Here is a 23,101-nt window from a genome sequence, read left to right on the forward strand (position 1 = left end):
TGAGATTTTTTATAAATGACAATCACACAATGCTGATTTTCAAGGTAAGTGTTTGTTTTAATTCATGGTTGTAAAACAGCCAGAACTATGAGAGAAGAGAGGTGGAAGTATTATGTCTGTAGATGGTATAATGATGAGAAACATTTCAATTGGAAGTAGCTCAGACAAAGAGAACAAAATCAGCATAGATGTGATATTTAATATAAGAAAAAAACAGACTAGGATGAAAACCATGTCTACAATGACTTTTAGTTTTGTTATCAGCACACTAAAGCTAAAATATAACTGAAATAAAAGGGTAGTTAGTGACTTAAAGGACAGCACACATACTAGGCACTCTACACATGCACACCTTCATGAGTTAGATATTCTCAGCTTGTATGCAATAGTGTAGATGCACCATCTGTCGTGAACAAAGGTTTATTCAGCGCTTCAGATTAGTAGAAGCTTCCTGTCACCACTGGTTAGATAGACTGAAGACTAAACCGTCACTTAACAGGAAGAATAAAAACAAGTTAGGAAGCAATGCATGGAGATTGGCCTTCGTATAAATGCCCTGCAACCTTAAGCACAGATAATTTGTGATACCATTACTGATTATACATCAGTGACATCAAAAAAAATGCTTCTCCAGTGTACATTTTGTCTATACTGCAGCTGGAAACACACAGGCATTCGATGTCTATTTGCTCATAGTGGAGTTTTACACAGGAGAGTCCAGGTTTTTAGTTCTGATATACGATTGATCATGCAGCTTCATAATAGTTTTACATGTTCCGTAGCAACTGTATCTATGTTAATGATAGTACATGTGGTCCAAATCCCAAGACAGTGGTTTACAAAAGAGGTTCACAGTGCTCCCTCACAGCAATCATAGTGAAAATACTTGAGAAAAAGCAACAACAAAAAAACAACATAAAAGAAAACAACTGACATTTCACACATTCACACTTTTCTGCCCCTTTCTCAGAAGGGGATAAACCAAAAGACAAAAGTAAAACAAATGCAGGCTTATATAATTAGAATAAATGAAAAACATTGAGTGAGAGAATTATTTTTTACACATTCCTTCATACTAAAGAATAACAGTAAATATATAATCATCCCTTGGAATAATCAACAATGCTTGCTGACGCTTCCCGGGATGACTCACACGTTGTTGTGACCAATGCTAAAAAACTCTCAAACATTTCCATGTGCAGGTTTGCAGCACCGCAGAATAATCAGTTTGGAGACATTTTAAAACCAACTTCCACATCATATAACATATCTAAAGCACTCTACAACATACCTGTAAGCTAAGGCTGTGTTAAATGCTTTAGGGTAGAAGATTGAGTTGACACCCAGATGGGATTTAGCTTGTGGATGATTGAATGAAAAACAGGATTATGGAGACATTATTATAGACTTTGTATGACTGCATTTCCCCATAAGTAATGAACTGTTAACAACCCAACTGTAATTCTCCTGGCACTTTAACATGTAATTACATGGGTGCACAGCTGCAGAGGTAAAATTAGCACTATGTAATTTGTAGTTCTTGCTGTCTAAATGTACCACCAGTTAAATGAGAGCACAAGCTTCTTCTGAATTCACTGTTTTTTAAAAGACACATTTTTGTTGTTGATACAATTCCAATACATTCTAGTGGTTACAACAATTTAGTATTACTCTTTAAAAAAAAATGAGGGCAATAAAACCCTTAAACCTCACATTTAGTGTTTGGGCCTGTGGTAAAATACATGCATCAAAGGCCAGATGGAGTGGACAAGACGGAATGCATCACTCACAATTTAAAAAGCCTCTAATAATTAAAAACCGTTGCAATCAATCATTTGTACACTGTATACAAAATTGGCACACAGTAACGAGGAAAAATAGGTTAATAAGCCCGCGACAAATGATATCAAAACAACAAAAAGCATAACTGAGTGTGTTACTGAGGCTTGCTCCAAAGGGTGCAATGGTAGCAGACAAAAAGCTGAAATGGAAAGAGGCAGCAGCCAGCCGTGAGGACCGATCCAACATTCTCCAATCTAGGAGTCTGCAGTCTTTTTCTTGTTTTTCTTTAGGAAGGAAGGAGTGCGGAACTTCTTTTTCTTTTTGGAGGGTGACTTGCTGGGAGACTCTTCTCCCTCCTGGTCACAAGCGTCAGCGGGTTCCTCGCCCTCAGCTGCGTCTGCGGGGACAAGGGCGGAGTCTTCTTCGGCAGGAAGTGCCGGGGCATCGGAGGGGTCGTCAGGTGTTAAATCTGGAAGGGTCTGTCTCAGGGTGGCGGAGTCGCTCTCATCCTTATACGTTTGATCAGGCAAAGACTCTGTTGGGGGGAAAAAGGAGGGAGTTATTGATGGGGAGGGAGAAATTATAGCTCTGCGCCGCTGAGCTCACTCCCCACAGATCCACCGCTGAAGAAGCTGTTCAATTCAAGATGTGCTACTCCGTATGTACTTGTCAGTGCATGACTCCACAAAACCTCGTCTAATAATTTTATAAAATCTATTACAACTGAATAATTAAATCAGTTCAAGATATTGTTACATTTGAAAAATATTTGGAATACAAAAGTCCCACTTCCAAAGGCAATATTAGGCATTAAATTAACCAAATAACACAGCAGCCACCTTAACACCTTTCCTCAAGCCAAACCAAGCGAGCAGTCCTTCTTACATTACAGAACAGAAAGGCATCTCTCCAGGACACTTATTTTGCTTCTTACCTTTAAAAATAAGCACTAGAAAATAAGCCTTTGCTCTCATTATTAGGGATTTTGTTTTTCTCCCTGGCTCCTTTTATTATCCTTATTCACACAAGCTGGTACACAGCATGCTTATTTTACCTTCATTTAAACAGGCACATCTTAATGAGTGCAGTTCCCTGGCTCATTTGCACCCTGTGTACAAACAAACACAAATCAAGGTCTAAAACACAGAGAATATTGCAGGTGTTTTTCAAAGGCTTAATAACATAACCACACAAGCGTGATTACATAACAAGTTAGGGGCGGGCATCGAGTTAAATCAGTTCAAAACTGTCGCAGCTCTCATGGAGAGAGTTTAAATGAGGGCTTGATTAATCGTTTGACAGCAAACAAATCCAGCTGCTGGGAGTATAGAAACCACTCTCACAATGAACTACAGTCTATCAATGATTCTTGAAATTATAGATTATATGTAGTAATGCTTAATTGTTACATAATCTAAAAATAAAGCATAAATCTCACCTTTGTGTTTGTCCAAGAATGCTACAGTAAACATCTGAAGAAGATTATGAACAAAAGAAAAATGGCTACATGTCCTTAAACATTATACAGGGCAACATATGGGCCCTACAAAGCAATATTTAACACCTTTTTGCAGATTTTCAATATTTTAATGTGAAGTCAGGAAGAGACGAGACCAATTCACATAGCTAAGCCAAAGCTTAAAATCTGCAAACTTCAGCAAAGATAAAAGGTTGCTGGCTAAAAACGAGAAGCTGGTCCAATTCTGTCTGGAATCATGCACCCATCACCAGTTAGTTAGAAAAGCCTCTGTCATCCTTTAGAAAATACTCCCAGCAAAAAGAGTTAAGAAGCAACAAGTGCTGGTGCTGAATCAGGAAGGGATCAAACAGCATCCAAACCACTGTCTCCAGCTTAAGTCCAAGCTCACACAGTGCGGTCAGCTGCAAAATAACTAAAGCTTTTTTCAATTTTAATATAGCTCACATGCTACAGAGGCTAGCAAGAAAACCATTATCAAGCCCTGAGAAAAAACACCACACAGCCGTCCTTATTTTACATCTCTAGAATCTGTCTCAGAACAGATGAACACACAGATAGATTAAAATGGAGACTAAACAGCACACAGCCAAAGCATCGGACCTCAACCATCTTTAAATCTAAACCGACAGTCTCAGCAAAGCCCACAGCAGCAGGTTTGGTTTGAAAGCCACACCCATATAAAGCACTTGTGTACCTGGTAAAGGACTCATCTGTAAGACAAACGAACATTTTCAAAACATTACCTGATGCTTTTTCATGAAACACAGATATACAGTGATATATAACATCGATAACGTGTGCAAGAGAGGTTGGTTAATTTGACAGTGAGAAGTTGGCAGGAGGAAAAGAGAGGTTATCTAACAGAAAAGGTTTGGCGCGTTGTGAGGTTTACTTCAGGAACATCCTCATCTTTTGTTTACACCAGGTCATTTTCATTTGAGCAGATTGGACTTTAACGCGTAATATTAAAGATCTAAAAATCCTGCCGAATAAAATGTTAAAAGGAAATGAATCAAAATAACAATTTATTGGTATTTCTAGCCATGATTTGTCTAAACATAAAATGCAATTAGTGACTCGTGGCTCATTACAAAAGAAGGAGGAGCTCTGACGTAAACCCCATCAAGACCAAGAAAGAGTTCAAACTGCCTGAACAGTCTCAAACCCCGGAAAAGGGTTAGTTCAGACCACAGAACAGCTCTGCTAATGAAGCCATGCAAAGAAAAAAAGGAAACGGGGATCCAACATAGGCATGAGGGTGACGGGTAATCAAGGAGGGTGGTTAGGAGGTGGAACAGTACGTACTTACTATGGCAACAGGTACTCTTTTGTATTTCCATCTCCTGATTGTAATCGCAGCCACAAAGAAGAAAAAGCACAAGTAGAAACAAATGTCTATGCAGATCAAACCACAGGCACAGTGTTAAATAAAAAATAAATAAAAAATGTGAAATAGAGAAAAAAAAAAAAAAAAAAAAAAAAGCACCCGAAGAAAATCTTAAAAAGAATGGTTGGGAACCATTCTTAGTAGACTCCAAAAAGATGGAGAATGGAGGTGAAGGGGTAAAGGATACTGGACATAGAGACATGTTATATTACAACATTTCAGGTATTAGATTACACCTGCGATCAAAACTGCTCCTCCCTCATGCTGATTGTAGCTTCAAGATTACTGGAATGCCAATCATTGTTTGAATAAAGATTATAATTTGAACTACTTTTAAAGCCAGTACTGGTATCATCATGATGATACTGCTCACATAGGTGTAATCCAATGGTAATAAAGACCAAGAGGGAGAAAAATAAATATAAAAGCAAAAAAACCTGAAATGTCTGAACTGGGGCCCAAAAATAAATGCTTATTTTTCAAAATATATATCACATTTTTTCTATTTAATGTCACTCACTATCTTTCCAAAAATATTCCATCAAGACAAGTAATGTTGTCCAGATGAATGCCTCCTATTGTCCACCTCTCCTAGCATAGACCGGATGAGATAATTGAAACCTCTTGGCCTGTTATTACAGAAACACAGCACCTGTAGTAGTATTATTAAAAGAACACAACATGAACAGACAGGCAGGAGGACGGCAGGAGCCTCCGCATTCCCTCTGTAGTCCCTAGAAAAGCATCAAAGCCCAGCAAGAAGACCGGAGAACACCATGCTGAACCAGGTAGGGCAAGTATGTCGGGACAACCTACCTTCCTCTGCTCTGGCGGGGGTGCTCGGGGGTGTGGCGGTGGGTTTCTGGCTTTTTGGCTCTTCCTCCTCCTCCTCCTCAGGCTCTGTTGGCTGTTCCAGGTCTAAATGGAAATGAAACCGTAAGTTTATCAAAATATGTAAAGGAATACATCACTAAATTAGCATTTTAAAAATAGGGCGTTATTTTTTTATTGGACCCTGGAAGAATTGTAAAAACACCAACAACACCAAAGAAAAGGGAGGACAACACAAACAATCAAACTCGGGAGGAAGCTTTAATCAGGAGGACACTGCAAATGCTTTTCGACGAATCCCAGTAACCAAAACAACATCAGTTAATCCCAGAGGTAAACAAAACAAAACGAGAATCAGTTTGATTTGAAATCAGTCAGTGGCACAGGAGGAGGAGTGAACACCGACAGAGATGTATCCAGGACAGGTTAGCAGGAAGAGAAGGAGGACACCATTATCTCATCTCCACACATAGGATGCGATTGGATGACTGAGTTTCCTCATAAAGTAAGCAACAAAAAAACTCCACTGCAAAAGCATATTTAGACTTGCGGAGAGCCCCCTTCTTAAATAGAGGGTGTTTGGCATCAAATCTCAAAATGAGTTTTTACTCCTCACGTCATCTCTACTCAGCTTCTCGTCCAATCAAACTGCAGCAAGGTATATCTGATGAGCCAGAACTCTGATGCCTTGAGAAAAGACATCAGAGAGGGGGGAATGGGGGGGGGGGGGGGGGGAATAATCAAGCAAAGGCTTTGAAGATCGAACTGTGGGTAGGAAGGATGCTTGCGCAGGGTAAAAGAATTACAGCAGACTCCAAACCCTCAGAAAAAGGAGAGGACACAGCAGGCGGGGAGGGGGGGGGGGGGGGGTCCCACACTCTCAGTGCAGCAGTGACCAGGGCCGAGCAGGGGGAGGAGGGAAGCGGAAAGCTGGATTTTAGGCCACAACTCCGCTTCATCTGGTGTACCTGGAGCCTGATCTGCCTCTTTCACCGACGGCTCCTTGCTGAGGGCCCGCAGCACGGCGCAGTGGAACTCCTTTTGTGGGGAATCTGGAGCCGAAAAAGCATCCTCTGCGGCCGAAAAAACGTCGTCTGCAGAGTCTGCGCCGCCCTGAGCTGAGAGCGCGAGGGAGGAAGGGGTAGCGGGGGTGGCAGTTGGAGCTGGAGCCCTCCCTAAACTGGGGGAGTCGGTCGCAGAATGCAGAGGGGTGGAGGTGGAGGATTTACCCCTCGGTGGCTTTTCAGCCTCAGGCACGCTGGAGGCTGATGCCCCCTTACTATCGACTCCTGCCTTCACTGTGGAGTCAGGTGTATGTGTGGGTGGAGAGATAACATCACCAATCTGAACTTCATTAAGTTTGTTGCATGTCATCTGTCCACAGTGGCGTTTGAACCAGCTGTGAATATTATTCCATACAACAGAATACCAATGATTGTTTATTTCCACATTACACTGATATTTATTTCATCCCCTCCTCTAACTTTACCTTCAGGCCCTTTCTGGTTCTGCTCCACCTCCCTGCGGTACTCGTCCATCTCCTGGTCGGTGAGCTTGGTGAAGGGGTTGGGACCCTGCTTGCTGACGATAACCCTGGGCTGGTACTCCTTCTCGATGATGGCCTTGGATGCGGTCACTAGCTCCCCCTTCAGGACACACAGAGAGGAGGCAGGAAGACATGAGATGTTGAAGAAACAGCAATGGAGGTTATGGAAGGACACATTAATAACTAGCTGCAGTGTCAAGTGTCTGCAGAAAGTCTCATTTAAACTGGATTATCAGATTAGAAGCTGTTTACACACATAAGTAGTAGGTCGAGTGGGCAGAAGTATAAGCCATAGATGAAGAAATGTATGCCGTCATAGCCATCAGGTTATTTTAGAGTTCAGGGAGCTCATGTTATGATCAAATAAACAGGTTACATTTTTTTAATTTAAGGATTAGACCCTTTTCAGGGTCTCATTTTTTTACAGCTACGATGACAAATAAACTTTTACATATTTGAGAGGGTTCAAGTAAATCACATGAAACACAAGAAAATGTTAAGGTGAAGAAGAAAAAGCATGACTGCTGAAACATTGTTAATGTTCCTAAAACCAAAACAATTAGTTTAAAAGCTCAAACTTGACTTTCATTCCATTCCGTAAAATACAAGTAACAAACACCACCATTTCAGAAGCTAATCCATGCCATCGGCAGTTTCAATGTCAATTTAGAACAATACATTTTGAAACGATGATAAAAACATGAGCTTTCTCCAAAAGGTATCAGACGCTAATGTGCATTAACATGCAGAAAAAATTGCGTCACATCACGATGAAAAACAATAAGATAGAAAATGGCCTCATTCTAGCGCTATTATTCACTTCTATACATGCCCAGAAATCAAGTGCCTGTCTGCATTCTCAGAGGAATGACTGGAGGATGATGTGAAGTACACGTGAGTAGTAGTTGTGACTTGAGCAGTAAGTACCTTTCTAAATGATTTAGCAGGACTATAGGACCCCTCGGACTCATCAAGGCCGTCAATAGTGTCTGTACAGTCAGACAGAGGGGCGTCCTGCAATAGTAAACCCAGTGAGGGGGGGGCACAACCCAGCTCTTAAACACCAGCACATTCAGGCAGACGTTCAGAAATACACCTCTCACACACACAAAGGTGGAAAGAGTACTTCCATATCTCACTTAAGTCCAGATACTGTTATCAAAGTAATCCTCAAGCACATGTGAGGCTGCTACTTTCATTAACATTTGATTTGTCACTGTTTGTCAAAGTTATCAAAACAGTTTCAATAAAAAGACACAATTCACCCAAATGTGAAGTTTGGAGTATTTAACATGAGTAGGTGATCTTCAAAATGAAAACAGGCTTATCTGTAATTCTGCCCGTTTTGTATTTATTCTTTTGAAACAAAGTTTGAGGTGTGAGTTTTGATTAAAGTAGGGTTTATACTTTATTTTCCATGTATCTCTGTGAGTTACTTTCCACCTCTGCATACACACATACCATGCAGACATAGGCTACAGAAGAATTGGAATTGCATGCAAAGAGAGATGGTTCCAGTAAGAGACGTGGCGTTGTGGAAAGCATTGCAGTGATGGAGGAGGTAGCTTAGACCATGCTCTGTAAAGACAAATGATCCATGTGGGACAATCAGTGCCTTATCAAAATAGCAGCACATCAAGGGCACCTCTTAGCTTACTACTGGACATGCACAGTGCTCGCAGGGTTAAAGACGTTTAGCAGTTTTACTCATGCTCTTTTGGCTGTCCATAAAAACTCACAAATGGAATTGTTTTTAGCCAAGCCCAGCGAAGGGAGGGCAAAACATGCAAACTGAACGCAAAAGTGAAATTGTTAAGCAATTAACTTCTCAAAAGAGGGTAAAGGGTGCATGCACAGAAAAAAGGATCTTAGAAAGTAGAAGACTAGAGTCCAAAATGACTAGTCTGCAAGTGTTGTAGCAGTTACACAGCCCCAACTCTGGTTAAAAAAAAAAGAAGGAAAATGGAGGACAAAAACTATGTATGAATATGGACACAAACTGAGCTGGCAGGTTTGGAGAGCAGTGAGGTTACCTCTACCAAACACTACTCACCTGCCAGATTGAAAATCTCTGTGGTCAAAAAAATTACGGGACAGATACAAAAGTCACCCCATGCTCTGAGACACAACATGAAGGACATGTTTAGCTCTGTTTTATAAGTGGTGAGGTTACTACGGCCAGATCGGGTTACAACACATAATTCTTTAAGCATCCAATTTCTTTTGTTTTGTGCATGAATGAGGACAACTTTATGCAAAATATTCCAACTTTGCAGCATTTTGGTTTAAGGAGATTTGAGGATCTCCAGTCCTGAACAGAAATAATTGACTTTTTATGTATTGAAATTGTATTTAAACTGAATAAGAAGGTCCAAATAACAATAACTCTTAAGTTTCTCATGCTTAAAAGTCACATATTCATCTCCAGGTGGGTACGGCTGCAGCAGGGAGGTTTCTCTGGGGGGCTTCACACACTGACCTGGTTGAAGCTGCGCTCCATCCCAGTCCCGGCACACAGAACCTGGGACTGCGGCCCTGCTGTTGTAATGTCCTGCAGATTCTGCTCCCGGATCTACAAACAAACAAATAAAGAAAGATAAACATTAAATAGACCTATGTACATCAGGAGCATCAGATAGTTTCTGTTTCCAGTATAGTAAGGTGAGCAAAAATTAGAACGATGTGACACCTTATTCCTCATCTCCAGGACATCTTTTGGATTGGTGTTCAATGGGATGAACTGATTGGCTACGGCAGCCTGTCGGAGTCCGTCTTCCTTTGTCCACTGTAAACACCAAATATAGTGTTAGAGAACAAGTCAAACCAGCGAACTTACAGACATGAAAACCCAACCACAAGAAATAGAATTAGACAATATACTAGGCAGGCTACACAATACAGGAATCATGCTGAACTTAAATGTTGGATGGCTGTAAAAAGGTTTGAATGTAAAAAGTGTACCAATGATGATGATAATAATAATAATGTCTAAATGTTTGGGTTGTGCAGTGGGGTTCACAAATACATTGGAGCAGGCACTACATTGTCAAAGGACTGTTTTAATACGGGAAATTGTGGCAAAGGGCTGAAAAAATGAAGGTATGTGACAAAATATGCTAGAGAACCGCAGATGTGATGCTCACAGGGGTATGTGTTGATGCAAATAAAACACAACAACCTGTATTATTATAGATATCATTTCAAAATAATGTAATGTTCCGATATAAGAGTCAAAACTAAGACACTAGAAACAACCAGATGAACCTGCACAATGTTGCAGGAAGTGAAGTTTAAAGCTGCAGAGAAGTTAAGCTTGTATTGTAACAACAATTAAAAATCGCTGAAATCAATTCTCTGGGAACCCCAACCCTCACCTATGACGAGATTTTCAAACGTAAGATGCGACAACTAAAGCCTAACAGTGTAGCAGTACCACTAACCATTTGTCATCATCATTGATGTACTATTAGAATCCAAAAACAAACAATAGCAGCACACTGAAGATCAATTGAAATTATTACAGGAAGCATGAAAACAGTTAAAAGGGGTGAGGGAGGGAGTAGTGAGGGATGGTGGAACGATGATGAGGCTGGCTTACAAAGCGAGGGTGGCAGTGAGGGGGGAGCTGGCATCACCAGTCATTTCCCAGGCTGATACACGACAACAAGGACGACAGAGATAAGAGAGGAACACACCGAGGACACTCGCCAACGTTGGGACAAAAACAAGCCACAACGCTACAAACTGAGACAAGAGTGTATATTCCCTGCTGAGGATGAAACCTTTTTACCGTCTCTACATGTTCCTTTTAATGTGAAACAGTACCCCATCTACTTATCAAAAACCTGGTAATGCTCAGCATGATTGAAGGAGAAAAAAGTCGGTACCCTTTTCTTGCAACAAACTGAATGAGCAGCGGGTGAATAAACAAATCAAATCTTCAGCTTTCATGCAAAGTATTTTGTTAACCATTTTAAAAAGGAGGCATGTAATTCGCGGTGGATAGCGTAAGACTGCGTAACCCGGGGCTGGATGAGGGGGGGGGGGGGGTTTCTGGATGGAGGCAGCTGGGTTGGGTTGAGTATGGGATGAACATGTAAACGCGATATACTCACTGAGAAAGAGTCTCAAAACACAACATTTCCTACTTTCCCAACAGGAGATAATCGATTCAAAAGTCAGATCAAATTCAAGTATTTTTCTCTTTTTCTTTTGTTTCTATGCACACAAATCCAGTCATGCAAGCCATGGGGGCTAAAACATTTTCACAATAAATTTAAATCAGAAAAATAAATGATATATTACAACTAAGAGGTGCTTAACAAAAACAAATAGAAAAGCAGGCTGCATAACTCTTTTGCGAATACATTTTTAAAAAGGATTTTTTTTTCATGTTAAATATCTAATGTATCTGGCATTATTCTTGGATTTTTATATTCTCAGAAAGAGACATGCAACTTCCCTAATTGAAGCGGGTAATAAAAGTCTTATAAATTCATTTTTGTGAGTTACCCATAAAGCAATCTCACACTTGAGCTTGAGACAGCCTCGCACCCCATAGCATTTGCATTTTTATTTTCCTTTTGCTGAAGCATGTTGGAGCAACAAAGTTAACAAAGCTTCACACAAAGAACTAAGAGTGTGTACAGTGTGGTTTGCAGCAACCTCACCGTGTCTGGCTACATTCACCTGCCCTCTGAGGACTCATGCCACACCCCTGCTGCTCGCTCCTCAGGGAAAACATCAACACAAACAATGCATTTCACTACTACACATGCAGTGGGGCATGCTTCAGACAGCTGGCCCGGCATCATGAAGCAGTGGGAGACCGGAAGGTAAAAGGGAAAAAAGCGGGTCCACAAATACTCATAGCTACGCTACGAAATAACACAGCAGAAGTAAGTGCTTTAGAAAGGTGGGTTAATAGGAAAATGCAGTGCGAGAGAGCCTAAAAATAGTGAAAAGTAGAATTATACAGTAAGAGCTTTGTAATAGACTTTTACTCCTCACTGTCCCCAGAATCTCAGGATGCCGACCACCTGCCTACTTCCACCAACAAGGTAGCTGTAAACTCTTTACTATGAACAATAAGGTAGGCACAGACCAAGCAGTTGGAAATACAGCTTGGCACGCAGACACCAGACGAGAGAGACTGCAGCAAGGGTTTCACGTGATCGTGTGTTATGTTCGTCCACACCTTAGGCTTCGACTTGGGGCTGCTGCCGTCGGGCCCGTCCTCGAGCGGCTCGTCGGGCCGCCCCCCCGCATTGAGCCAGCGGGTCTTGCTGCCTTGGCCGCGCTGGAAGCTCTGCTTCAGCGGTGAGCGAGCACCTGAGTCACTGTCCTCCCCGTAAGAGTAGCCCCCGTGACCGGAGGAAGCGCTCTCCACGTCACTGTACTTTTTAGATTTGTTTTGCAATGCTGGGCAGCGGTAAGGGTAGCCCGTCCTGTAGCCCTGGGAAACACGAGAGAAAAACAGACGTTTGTAAATGGTGGATAAACTATATATATCTATTCTAAGTTTAAAGCAAGGTCATGGAGTTGTGAGGAAATAAATAAAATACAGATTTGCTGGCCAATCAATAGATCAAATGTACTGCAACAGCCTAGCTTTGGCTGATATGACTAAGTTTAAAGGTCCCTTGTTATACTATTTTTGGGCATATATTATAGGTTTCAGATATATAAAAAACATGTCTATGTAGTGTTTTGCTCAAAATACCAAACAGATCACCCATTCTAGCCATGCCTCATATCCCTCTATTTCAGCCCTGTTACTAAAGTGCTGATTCTGGGTCCGTAGTTTCACATCTAACCCGAGCTGCTGCTGGCTACGCCCCTTTGGAAAACATGCATGAGCTCTCCTCTGTGAAGACAAGAGGGTTCCAGTGGCAGATACTCCGCTAAATGGTAGAATTATGTTTTTGGATGAATTGTGTCTGTCAGGTCAGCAAATAGGAGAGGCAATACTAGCTTTTCCTCCCCTTTCCTTTATACTCACCAAGTTGTCGAGCATTCTCATGAGAGCCTCAAACTCCTGCTCCCCGATTTGCCACTTGGGGTGTACAGAGGACCCGTCCCCAGCTGGCTCCGGGACCCTCGGGCGTGACTTGTACTTTGTTGGGTCCAGCATCACCAAATTATCTGGCCCTCCAGCGCTAGCCAGTGTTCGCACCTGGAAGAAATTGGGAGGGATACCGAAGGAGAAACAGATCCAGAATAGAGAAGGAAAATAAAAAGTGGACATGAGGACAAACACAAAGACACACAGACGTCAACATGAAGAAAGATAAACGTATGTGAAAGTGTGGAGAGACAAGAGACAAAGACAGTTGTTGTGAAAAATACAGACAAACATATGGAGCCAAATAGGACAACCCAAATGAAAATAAACAGCTCAAAAGAGACAATACTCAAGATTATTTCACACAAATAAGTGTCCATTATTTCAGAGGGAGAGGGTGTGCATCTTACCTGAATCTCACAGGCGGTAACCAGATTGTGGATGTAATAGAAAGCTTCCTCCACTGTTGCGCCTACAGTCACCAGACCATGGTTCCTCAGGATGAGCACCTGGAAGACAGGTAACGTAAAATATAGAATGAGAAGGTTTTACAATGAAACTAATACATTACAAAAGGACATTTCCACTACTACATAAGCAACGTTTATCTTGTTTTCATTTTATAATGCTGTTACCTTTCTGTTAGTCCCAATGTTCTTCTGTATGACAGCAACCTCTTCTTCATTCACCAGTATTCCCTGGTAGTCGTGATATCCCACCTCCCCCAGGGACAGTGCCTCGGGTGAGATGGGCAACAGGCCGCATTTCATGGCCGAAACCTGCAACAGTCAGAAGACCCCGCAGTATAACGACATAAGAAAACAACTTGTCTGTGTTTATAATGGTTATAATCCCAGAGCATAGACTGTCCCTTACCGCAGCACCCGCAGATGTGTGTATATGTACGATACACTTGACATCGGGCCGTGACGCGTAGATGGCAGAGTGGAGAGTGAAGCCCGCCTTGTTCACCCCGAGGTTGGTGCTTCCCCGGTCCACTATCTCCCCCTGAATGTTCACTTTCACCTGCACAGCATGACAGAAACCCCACAAGTTTAAGAAAGGAACAAACTACTTTAGAAAGAAATGTAGAAAGACAGAACAGATTCTCACCAGACTGGAGGCGGTGACTTCACTGTACAGGAGCCCAAACGGGACAAGTAGGAAGCGCTCCTCATCTGAGTTCACCCTGACCTAAAGACCAGAAGACAGTCACATTAGATTATAATGTTACAAACATCAAAGCACACTGAGAATATCTTATTCATCTCCAAATCATACCAACATAGAGTTTGACATAATAAAGCTTTATTTATATTGCACTTTTCATACAGCACATGCAGCTCAAAGTGCTTTATAAAAATGGCACACATCACATCCTCTCAGATCAGATGCTAAGACCTTTACAGATACATGCAGCATAGCAACAAAATATAACATTTTAACAGATTAAGAGACACAAAGAGGTAAAAGGTATGATAATACAAATAAAATAAATACGGTTTTCTCTTAGAAAGATAAGACACGAGACTAAGTGTGCTAAAGGTGCTTTGTTAATCTAATAAAGCTATCAGTAGTTCCTGTTTGCAATTAACCAATGGATGCAAAGGCACTAGATAACTTATTTTTCACTCAAAAAACGTGATGATTATCTAAAGAGTGCTTTAGCCTCTCTTACTGTGAGGTGGTTGTAGATGAGCTGGGACCAGCCGAACAAGTCAGCCAGCCGATAAAAGGCAGCCAGCTTGCAGCGGAGCAGCTTCTCGCCCTTGTCATAAGAAATAGAGTCTGAGCCACGCAGATCGTTCACTGGAGTCACCATGCCCAAACCTGAGAGGAGGACATGGGTTACAATGGATACGATACTGTGCAAGGGGGGAACAAAGGACCATTCCTGATTGCAAGAAAGTAAGAAATATCTCAGTCACAGATAATAATAGTTAGTTGGAGTCTGCCTGCTGAAATCTAACTGGACTCTCGGCATACGCTACATTAGTCACTGTTCGCTGCTTACTCATGTTGAGCGCCGCCATGCCTCCCTGCGGTGCGGCGGGATACATGGAAGGCATGCTGGTGGTCATGAAGTCTGCGATCTGCTGCAGAGCCAGAAGGCTGGTGGGCGTCTTCCCCTTCTTCAGCTGATCATTGATCATCGTCTCCAGCTCATCGCAGAACGCCTGCGGGGCATCATGGAAGACACAAAAGTAGACGGAAAACATATAAAAAGACTTGTGGGTAAAAATGACCCAAAAAACCTGGTAGAAGTTGTTTCAATGCTCATTTACACCTATATTAAAATCATTTTCATCATTATAAAATAGATGATAGGAAGAATATATATGAGTATTTTGAGTATCAAACAAATAAGACATTTAAAAAAGAGAAACACATTCTCCATAAAAGAGACAGAAAAATAATCTAAATTAAAAAAATAAGAACATAACTAAGGTCAAGGAATAATAATATTGACATATAGGTTCACCTCTGTGTATTACACTGCATTAGTTTTGGCCATGTCGTTTTAGTGATGTCGAAAAGGCTGCTGCTGCTTTTACAGCAAAAGCTCCTATTCACATTTGAACAGAGTGGCTCTGGCAGTGTGACCACAGTCTACAGTCAGTTGATGCTGTGACCGTAGAGCAAACGCAGTGAATAATAATGTCTCTGAATATATTTCATGCGTCTGTTCCACTGACCGGGCTCTGTAGTATCATGGAGACCCTCTTCCTTTGCTCCATCATGTTGAAGTCCTGCCGCAGGTCGGGGGCCATGTTTCTCTCCCTCTGGTACTCCGGGCTGCTCTCGTCCACCCGGTCGAAGTACCGCTCCTTGTGGGGGGCTGTGGTGGGAGGGGGGGCCGTCACCACGCCGGCACCTGAGTTGCCGTTCATCCTGGGCTGGCCTCCTGTAAAAGACAGTGAAACTTGTCATTTACAATTATAAAAAGGGGCGTACCACAAATGTGTAAAGGAAGTATATATAAATATCTTGACATCATCTCAGAAATATCCATTAGGAGACATAAAGATTAAAAAAGATGGGGAAAGAGAACGTTTTCCTTTTGTAAATGATCAGTCATTAAACCAGAAAACCGATCATGTGACCACTTTTCCAAGCTGCTCATTGATTTCCACAACGTGTTTCCTGGAATCACAACAACACCACTCAGCTGTCAAGGCCGGGCAAAGGAAAGGGAAACAAAAACTGGAAAATATGACCAGGACCCTTGAAAAAACATTAGGGGCAAAAGTGTTAATATTCACTGAGGAATGTCTCATTTAATTTATGGAGGTGATTAATACTGTATTCAATAACTAATATTTAGCTCAACATGTGTAGACTTCAATTGAGAGTGACAGGAAGGGATTTAGAGACATAAAGGGAACAGTAAGACAGGTTTCCTATAGATCCATGCCCATCCAGCTGGCTGGGTGTATTTAAGGATAGATAGTATCCAACTGTCCATCAAAGAACAGGCTACTCAACTCTGAAGGACAGATTTATGAGCGCAAGGAAATGTGTCTGTGCAAGCATGCATGGGTAATGTGGGGTTGCTCTGGCAGAAACTGATGCAGCCCATTAGTCGGCATCAATACAAATGTCCAGCCAAAACTACCATGACAACTGCAGACCAAACCCAAAGCATGCAGCACCACACTGCGAGCCGACAGAACCCCTCCCCATCTCTGTCCACTTGTATTAGTCTTCTGGGTTCCACAATATCAAACACAGCATTTTCCTACACATATCGGGTCACCTACTCTTTACCGAGGTTGCTGCGTTTTAAACTTTTTGGCTAATTCTAGTTCAACAACGTTTTGTCCAATTTCACCTAACACTAAATCAAAAGACACTTGGGAAAACGATTTAAAACAACAGAAAAGACCTTTAAAGACACTCTTTCTTTTGGTAAAATGGAAATATAAAGTGAAATACAGTATTAAAAAACACATTTTCTTCCAATTTGTATCTACCATTTGTTAAGTAACTTGGGAAACATATAATATTTAGAAGTTAAATAAAAGAAAAAGTCCACATCAAATTGTGAATTCCCCTTAAGTCAAAGACTGGCCCTTGTCAGCCTGGTTTACAGGAAGGTGGTCTTCATGCTTCTTGACTGTGTGTCTGATCTAAATTTACTTTGCTCTAAGTTGTTTATGCTGCACCTGCTGTCTGTTGTTCACTTCGGTGTTTTTTGCTAGTGGCAACGAGAGGAATCAAAAATGTCTGCTGACAACAGGAGAGCTGCAAAAACAAAAAAACAGTCTAAAAACGATGAAACATTCTTTCCAGTTGTTTTTTTTGTTTAAAAAGGGGGAAATAAAAATATACATGTACACACATTCATTTTTAGCACTTAAACCATAATTTAAAATCAATATCAACATTCTTCTTGCTCCCAATGACCCATCTCTAATGCATTAAAGCACTGCAGGGATTGTGTAATAGGATCCTTTCAATGGCCTGGAGACTCAGTCCAACAACGCAGTGCACATGACCACAAAATCTGCTAACACCTGCAAATACAGGATGAATTAACCACAAATAATGCAGGAGCAAGGAAGGGGGTATCAAACAGTGTGTGGAAATCACCTCCAGAACATTGTAATAGGATTGTTTCAGGCAGCATTGTGGACAAACATAAGTAAAATATTTGTTAAGTAAGGTACCATCCACTGCCATCGCAAAGAGCGTTTGTTTTATTGAACTCATTTCCTGCTGCACTCCCTTCCCTTAATTAAATGAATCCCTCCAGCTATGCAACACTACAGACACCACTCCAGCATGAACATCTCTAGAGCATTTTCTATGGTGTAAACTATGTAAAAACAAACGCCCAGGTCCTTCGGTTGTTCATATCTTTTGGACAATCGATCAGTAACAAATGGCAGTAGATGCAGGAAGCTCTCTATCTGTGCACGATGGATTCATCTCATAAACCACAGGCGCCCCCGCTCTCCAGACCCCCTGCTTCTCGTCGCTCCTCAGATATGTAGGTGCAGAGGATCGGCTATCCTCCACTCCTGTGCAATCGCTATGGAAACCAAACACATTACCATGGAAACACGGGACATCCTTTTAAAGATTGCCATTATGTAAGACCAGCTGGAGGCCCACATCACGCTGCAAGCCTGTCAGTGTCACAATGCGCACAACTTCAAACTATGGTAATGTGTTACTCATTTTGCATTGGAATAAAAACATGTCAGGGACCCTGTGTCTTTCTCTAGGAGATTGTTTTAAGACATAGATAAACTCAAATTGGCAATTAACTCACATCTTCTTTCATGCCATGGTACGGGACAGGATGCTGAAATAACTCTGAAAAAAACCCATAGCATAGACCAGTTGAAGAAAATACAGAAGAAATAAACGCCGACTTGTTCATTTATTTGTTTGTGTGTGCCCACAGGTGGATGTTAAACAAGTGATCGAATTTGCTCTACCTGATTGACTAAACTGATGTTTTGAATTTGCAATGACACCCCTTGCTGCAGAGGTTTCCGTTCCGAACAGAGTTTTTTTTCGAGACAATAATGTAAAAGAAAAAGGAAGATATATTAATTGTTAGAAGCACCAGCCTCTCTTCTCCCCAATGCCTGGCTTTTGGTCCACTTTAAAGAGCTAAGTGTACATTGTGTGCATATTTCAATCATAATTCTCTTTTGAGAAACGGAAGCTTGTACATAAAAAGCATTTGAGCATGACTGAGCTCTGTGAAGAAAGAAAGAAATAAAGATCCATTTAGTTTGTTCCAAAAATATGCCAACCAAGCAATCAGCAGTGAAAAGATCATTATGGTGTGAAAAAGAAAATGGCCTCAAAGTCTTGCTGGCTCTTGGTGTGTGTGTGTGTGTGTGTGTGTGTGTGTGTGTGTGTGTGTGTGTGTGTGTGTGTGTGTGTGTGTGTGTGTGTGTGTGATTCTGTGTGTCTGTGTGTGTGTGGTTTTCAGACATTTGAGAAAAGCACTTCGACAAGGCTCTTTATATCTCTGAGCTGAATGCCTGTCATTCCTGGGGACGAAGAATTCATGAGCAACTGCTTTTGAGAGTGTGTGTGTGTGTGTGTGTGTGTGTGTGTGTGTGTGTGTGTGTGTGTGTCTAAAACTAGGAATACTTTGGGTTTTGTTATAGCACTGCCTCATGTATGTTCTTGTGCACCTGGTAGAGCGTGCGGCCTATGTACAAAGGCGGGAAAAAGTTTGTAATGTTGTATGAGCATGTTTCAGCTCTAAATGCTATCATTTGGTTCTTACCTATACAGTCTATGGTTCTTAGCAGGGTTAAAGGAATAGACTATAAGACACTAAGATGGCAAAAAAAAAAAAATCCCAAATCATTTTTTATTGTTGTAATTTCACAAGAAATGTGGGCCAAATGTTTTCATCTGGGACAAACGAACCAAGTTGAATATGTGAGTTTAAATATCCTGGTTAAGTTATGCACACACAGCTGAACGCAACCAAACGTTTACCGTTTCACCCTGTTATTGTCCTTGTAGAGATCTTTTAAGAACATTTTAAGTAATCCATACGTCGTGGTTCACTTCCTCTTGGAAGTCAGATGGACTGCAGTAGGATTATAATTATTTGGCATCCACTCACTCACTATATTGCATTAAGTTTTTATCCATTTTCCATTATGTAATTACATCACACAGTGTAGTTTCCAGGTATTTGTGCTTTGATAGCTGATGCTAACCATCTGGAAAAAGGAACTAGAAGGATATTTGGAAGAGGCTATCATTTATGTTTTTATAATAACTATGAATCAAATAACAACATGACTTTTAGGGGTGAACCTGGGGAGGGCCATCACCAGAATCTGCATCTCCCTTAAGCTTTACAACACTTTTAGGTATTTTCACTGGTTTGGTTTGTTCTCAACACTCTAGCTTTTGTTTTTAGCTGCAGTGTGTAGATGCTTTTGTTGAAAATTCACTAAAAGTCCGCTAATCACTATTTGTTCAGCACTATATGGTAGAAACACAGATAGCAACTACATGGTGAACATACAGTAGCATCTAATTGCTACAAACACAGATATTTCCCTCTGCTTTGGTAAGGATGGTCACCTTTTCTACCCTAGAAATAGATGAAAAATCATCAGATCGATTAGAACCAAAAGAAACATCAAAGCTAAATATGAAAGATAAAGTAAAGAGATCCTGGGACAAAGTCAACAAAGTCCTTTAAAAAAAAAAAAAAAAAAATGCAGTCTACTATATAAGCTTCACCATCGCCTATGGGGAAAGTATTATCTGCTGGACACTACCAAGGCCAGGCCAGCGATGTGCAGAGTTAAGTGTGACTACAGTGGCTCCGGGTTTATCAGGCTGTCGCATGTCATATGGGACCGAGTGGTGGGAGATCGCTCTCTGAAACACACCCCTCCCTGTGCAGTTTCCTTAGCCCCACTCTGACCTATCATGGTGTACATCTGTATACACTCTGAAAGCTAAATATTTGACCCAAGCATAGACACATTTATTGACACAATTTTCAGTGACCTCTGTGGTGTGTATGGAAGTTCAAGGATGACTGTTTTCGCATTTTGTACTTTAAAAAAAAGAAGTCTCCTGCTAAGTGATCTCATATGGAGAGGAAGGAAGTAGAGAGTGAAATCGAGAGAGAATGGACTTGAAATGAGGAACACATTTTCAGCTGCACTGCAGTCAAGGGTGTGGGCGTGGAGAGTGGGAGTAAAACAAATACTCTGTATCTGGAGTGAGTGTGTGTATGTGTGTAGTAGTAATGTAGTGTGTGCAGGGGGTGGCAACATGGAGCCGGACTGACAGAGCTAGGCTCCACCTTTGGGAGTTTAACTCATTCTAACAGAATGACCAGATCCAGGGAGTGTTATCCCTTAACACTCAGACATTTTAACTTGGCAGTTTGGCTTTGCTAATCCTCATTATGTATTAGGGGGAATGGACTTCACTGTGGACTTAAAAACAGAGCGAGACACAGCAAGAGTGTTGGCTAAACACAGACAAATAGTTGTCAACAAGGCATACTTCACCCATTAAAAATGTTGAGGTTATTATATAACAGTCCATCCCCATTCTCACTCTTACAAGAAATGTACAATAAGTGTTGCAACTAACAAGTATTGCCATTATTTATCATTCCAACAGGTAATTTATATTACCATTTGAATCTGTACCTATATAAAACTGTAAGAAAATAGTGAAAAAAGGCCATCATAACTTCACAAAGCCCAAGGTGACTTGCAAAACTAGAAAAATAATCAAACTTAATATTATATGAAAACAGATACAAGTAGCAAAGTGTTTTCTTTTGATAATAAATGTATGAATCCACTAATAAATTAAGACATGCAGAATATCATGGTATAGCTTAATTGCAGTCTTGCAGTGCTCATGTACAATCATTGTATGTACACTGTATAATATGATGTATGAGTTGTAACTGTCTTAAAGTTTTAATCTTTGGTCTGATGCTTTGCTCAATGTACTTCACTTTAAAGAGACTTGACTTTGCTACTGTAACAACACAATGTCACATTAGGATAACTCAAGTAGCCTACTCTATTTGGTGCAGTGTGAAATTGTGTTTCTCTTATACTGATAAAGAAAGGATGCTAAGAGAGGTGCTTAAAAGAAAAATACATATTGCACACAGTGTATTATTATGCAGGACATAGCGCCAACAACAGGAAACTGCTCCATTACAAGAGCCCAGACCCTACTGCTTTAACTCCATCCAGACTACACACAGACAGACACACTACATTGTGAAAACACCAGCAGGCCATATTAAATAGCTACAGCAACTGTGCTCATGTGAACTGCAAAATAATGCAACCCGGGCCTGCTGTGGAGCAGGGCGGGCTAACGGCGCACACACACACCGGACACAAAGTGTTGGTCCTTGGCTGTTGTTTAGCACAGGAAACGTCCAAGAACAGGCTAGATTTAATCAAACTAAACCGCAAATATATTTGTTTAACGGTGAGAAACCGTGCACAGCCGTCTCTCTGTGCAGCCTGCACCGAGCAACATACTAGCAAAACAGTGAGAGTCGCCACACTGAAACACAACGACACTGTGGAACAAACATTGACAAAACACACACACACGGGTAGCTTTGAACAGCTCAAATGCAAACAGTATCGATTATTTCCGAGCTTACCCTCTCTTTGATGTGATGAAATGAATAAACAGTGACCGTTGAAAGCAGGACGGTGGGTTTCACTATCTTTATCCCTACCCTGGTGATCTCAGAGTGGGTTTATCTCTCTACGCTCGTCGTCCCTGCGTCGCTTCAACGAGCCACCATCATCCTACTTGGGTGCGGCAAACTGGTTAATCTGCGGCTGGCTATTGGTCAACCAGAGCCACGTGACAACATCGCCACAAGTGATTGGAGAATCAGCTGTTTCCTCGCCCATCAGAAAGAAACGTGTTGTATAAATACTTCCATGGTTTGTTTTTTATTGCTAATGCTAAATCCATGAAGTTGATAAGGGTAGATTTATGGCGGAATGCACCCTCATGGTCGGTTTTTAGCCCGCTTAAATACCTAAAAGAGGGGTAGACTTTTCAAATCACTTAAAACTGTCCTGTTGGAGGCAAGTAGTGGAAAGTACTTTTACTCAAGTAGCCTACTGTATTTAAACGCAATCTGGAGTTACTTTTTCTTTACTTGAGTATTCTTCTTTTTCCCTGATTTTTAGCATTTAAGAAACCATTTTACTCTTAGATCTTAGGTAAATAAAAACAGCTTCACCTTGGTGTAGCTTGCAGCCAATTTCCAGATGTGGTGCTATTGCACAGTTCTATTGCAGCAGTCTTGATGACATTATGGGGCAATTCAGGTGGATTTAAAACTAAAAAGAACATCCTGATGGCAATTACATCACGCTGATAGTGGCCCAACACAAGGATTAGCAAACATTGCACAGTTTAACGTTACACATGTGAAGTTATAAGTGCCTACCAGGGGGCGCAGTTCATTGTTTTGTTGGAGATGTGAGGTGGGATTTCCGG

At 41.2% G+C, this 23,101-nt stretch overlaps 1 protein-coding gene across 14 annotated transcripts; it reads right to left on the bottom strand.

Moving 5' to 3' along the window:
* Window positions 1-179: 179 nt before the first annotated feature.
* Window positions 180-22,418, bottom strand: add1 (adducin 1 (alpha)). 14 transcript variants are annotated; one of them, XM_079660152.1, is made up of 19 exons: window positions 22,245-22,418; window positions 15,787-15,995; window positions 15,105-15,267; window positions 14,769-14,920; window positions 14,204-14,284; window positions 13,967-14,116; window positions 13,726-13,869; window positions 13,501-13,599; window positions 13,028-13,201; window positions 12,131-12,481; window positions 9,716-9,811; window positions 9,506-9,598; window positions 7,954-8,040; window positions 6,970-7,126; window positions 6,449-6,778; window positions 5,466-5,567; window positions 3,957-3,972; window positions 2,837-2,890; window positions 2,182-2,317 (listed from the first exon to the last, which is right to left on the bottom strand). In XM_079660152.1, the coding sequence occupies exons 2-18, from the start codon at window positions 15,979-15,981 to the stop codon at window positions 2,839-2,841; spliced, it is 2,442 nt and encodes an 813-aa protein (XP_079516278.1). In that variant the 5' UTR covers window positions 15,982-15,995; window positions 22,245-22,418; the 3' UTR covers window positions 2,182-2,317; window positions 2,837-2,838. The 14 variants fall into 14 exon arrangements, 13 of the variants coding, with proteins under 13 accessions (XP_079516269.1, XP_079516276.1, XP_079516275.1 ...); XR_013804172.1 differs by having other exon boundaries at window positions 2,234-2,317; window positions 2,837-3,254; XM_079660144.1 differs by lacking the exon at window positions 2,837-2,890 and having other exon boundaries at window positions 2,172-2,317.
* Between the last annotated feature and the right edge of the window lie 683 nt (window positions 22,419-23,101).

The sequence above is a fragment of the Notothenia rossii genome (assembly GCF_949606895.1).
Source record: "Notothenia rossii genome assembly, chromosome: 11".
In the NCBI taxonomy this organism is placed as follows: domain Eukaryota; kingdom Metazoa; phylum Chordata; class Actinopteri; order Perciformes; family Nototheniidae; genus Notothenia; species Notothenia rossii.

What these genes read in the sequence shown, in the direction of transcription:
- add1 (XM_079660143.1), bottom strand. Translation starts at nt 15,981, where the DNA reads ATGAACGGCAACTCAGGTGCCGGCGTGGTGACGGCCCCCCCTCCCACC. An exon ending in CCATGATACTACAGAGCCCG is followed by an intron (nt 15,268 to 15,786) that starts GTCAGTGGAACA and finishes GATGCCCCGCAG; the next exon opens with GCGTTCTGCGATGAGCTGGA. An exon ending in AAGTCACCGCCTCCAGTCTG is followed by an intron (nt 14,117 to 14,203) that starts GTGAGAATCTGT and finishes CATGCTGTGCAG; the next exon opens with GTGAAAGTGAACATTCAGGG.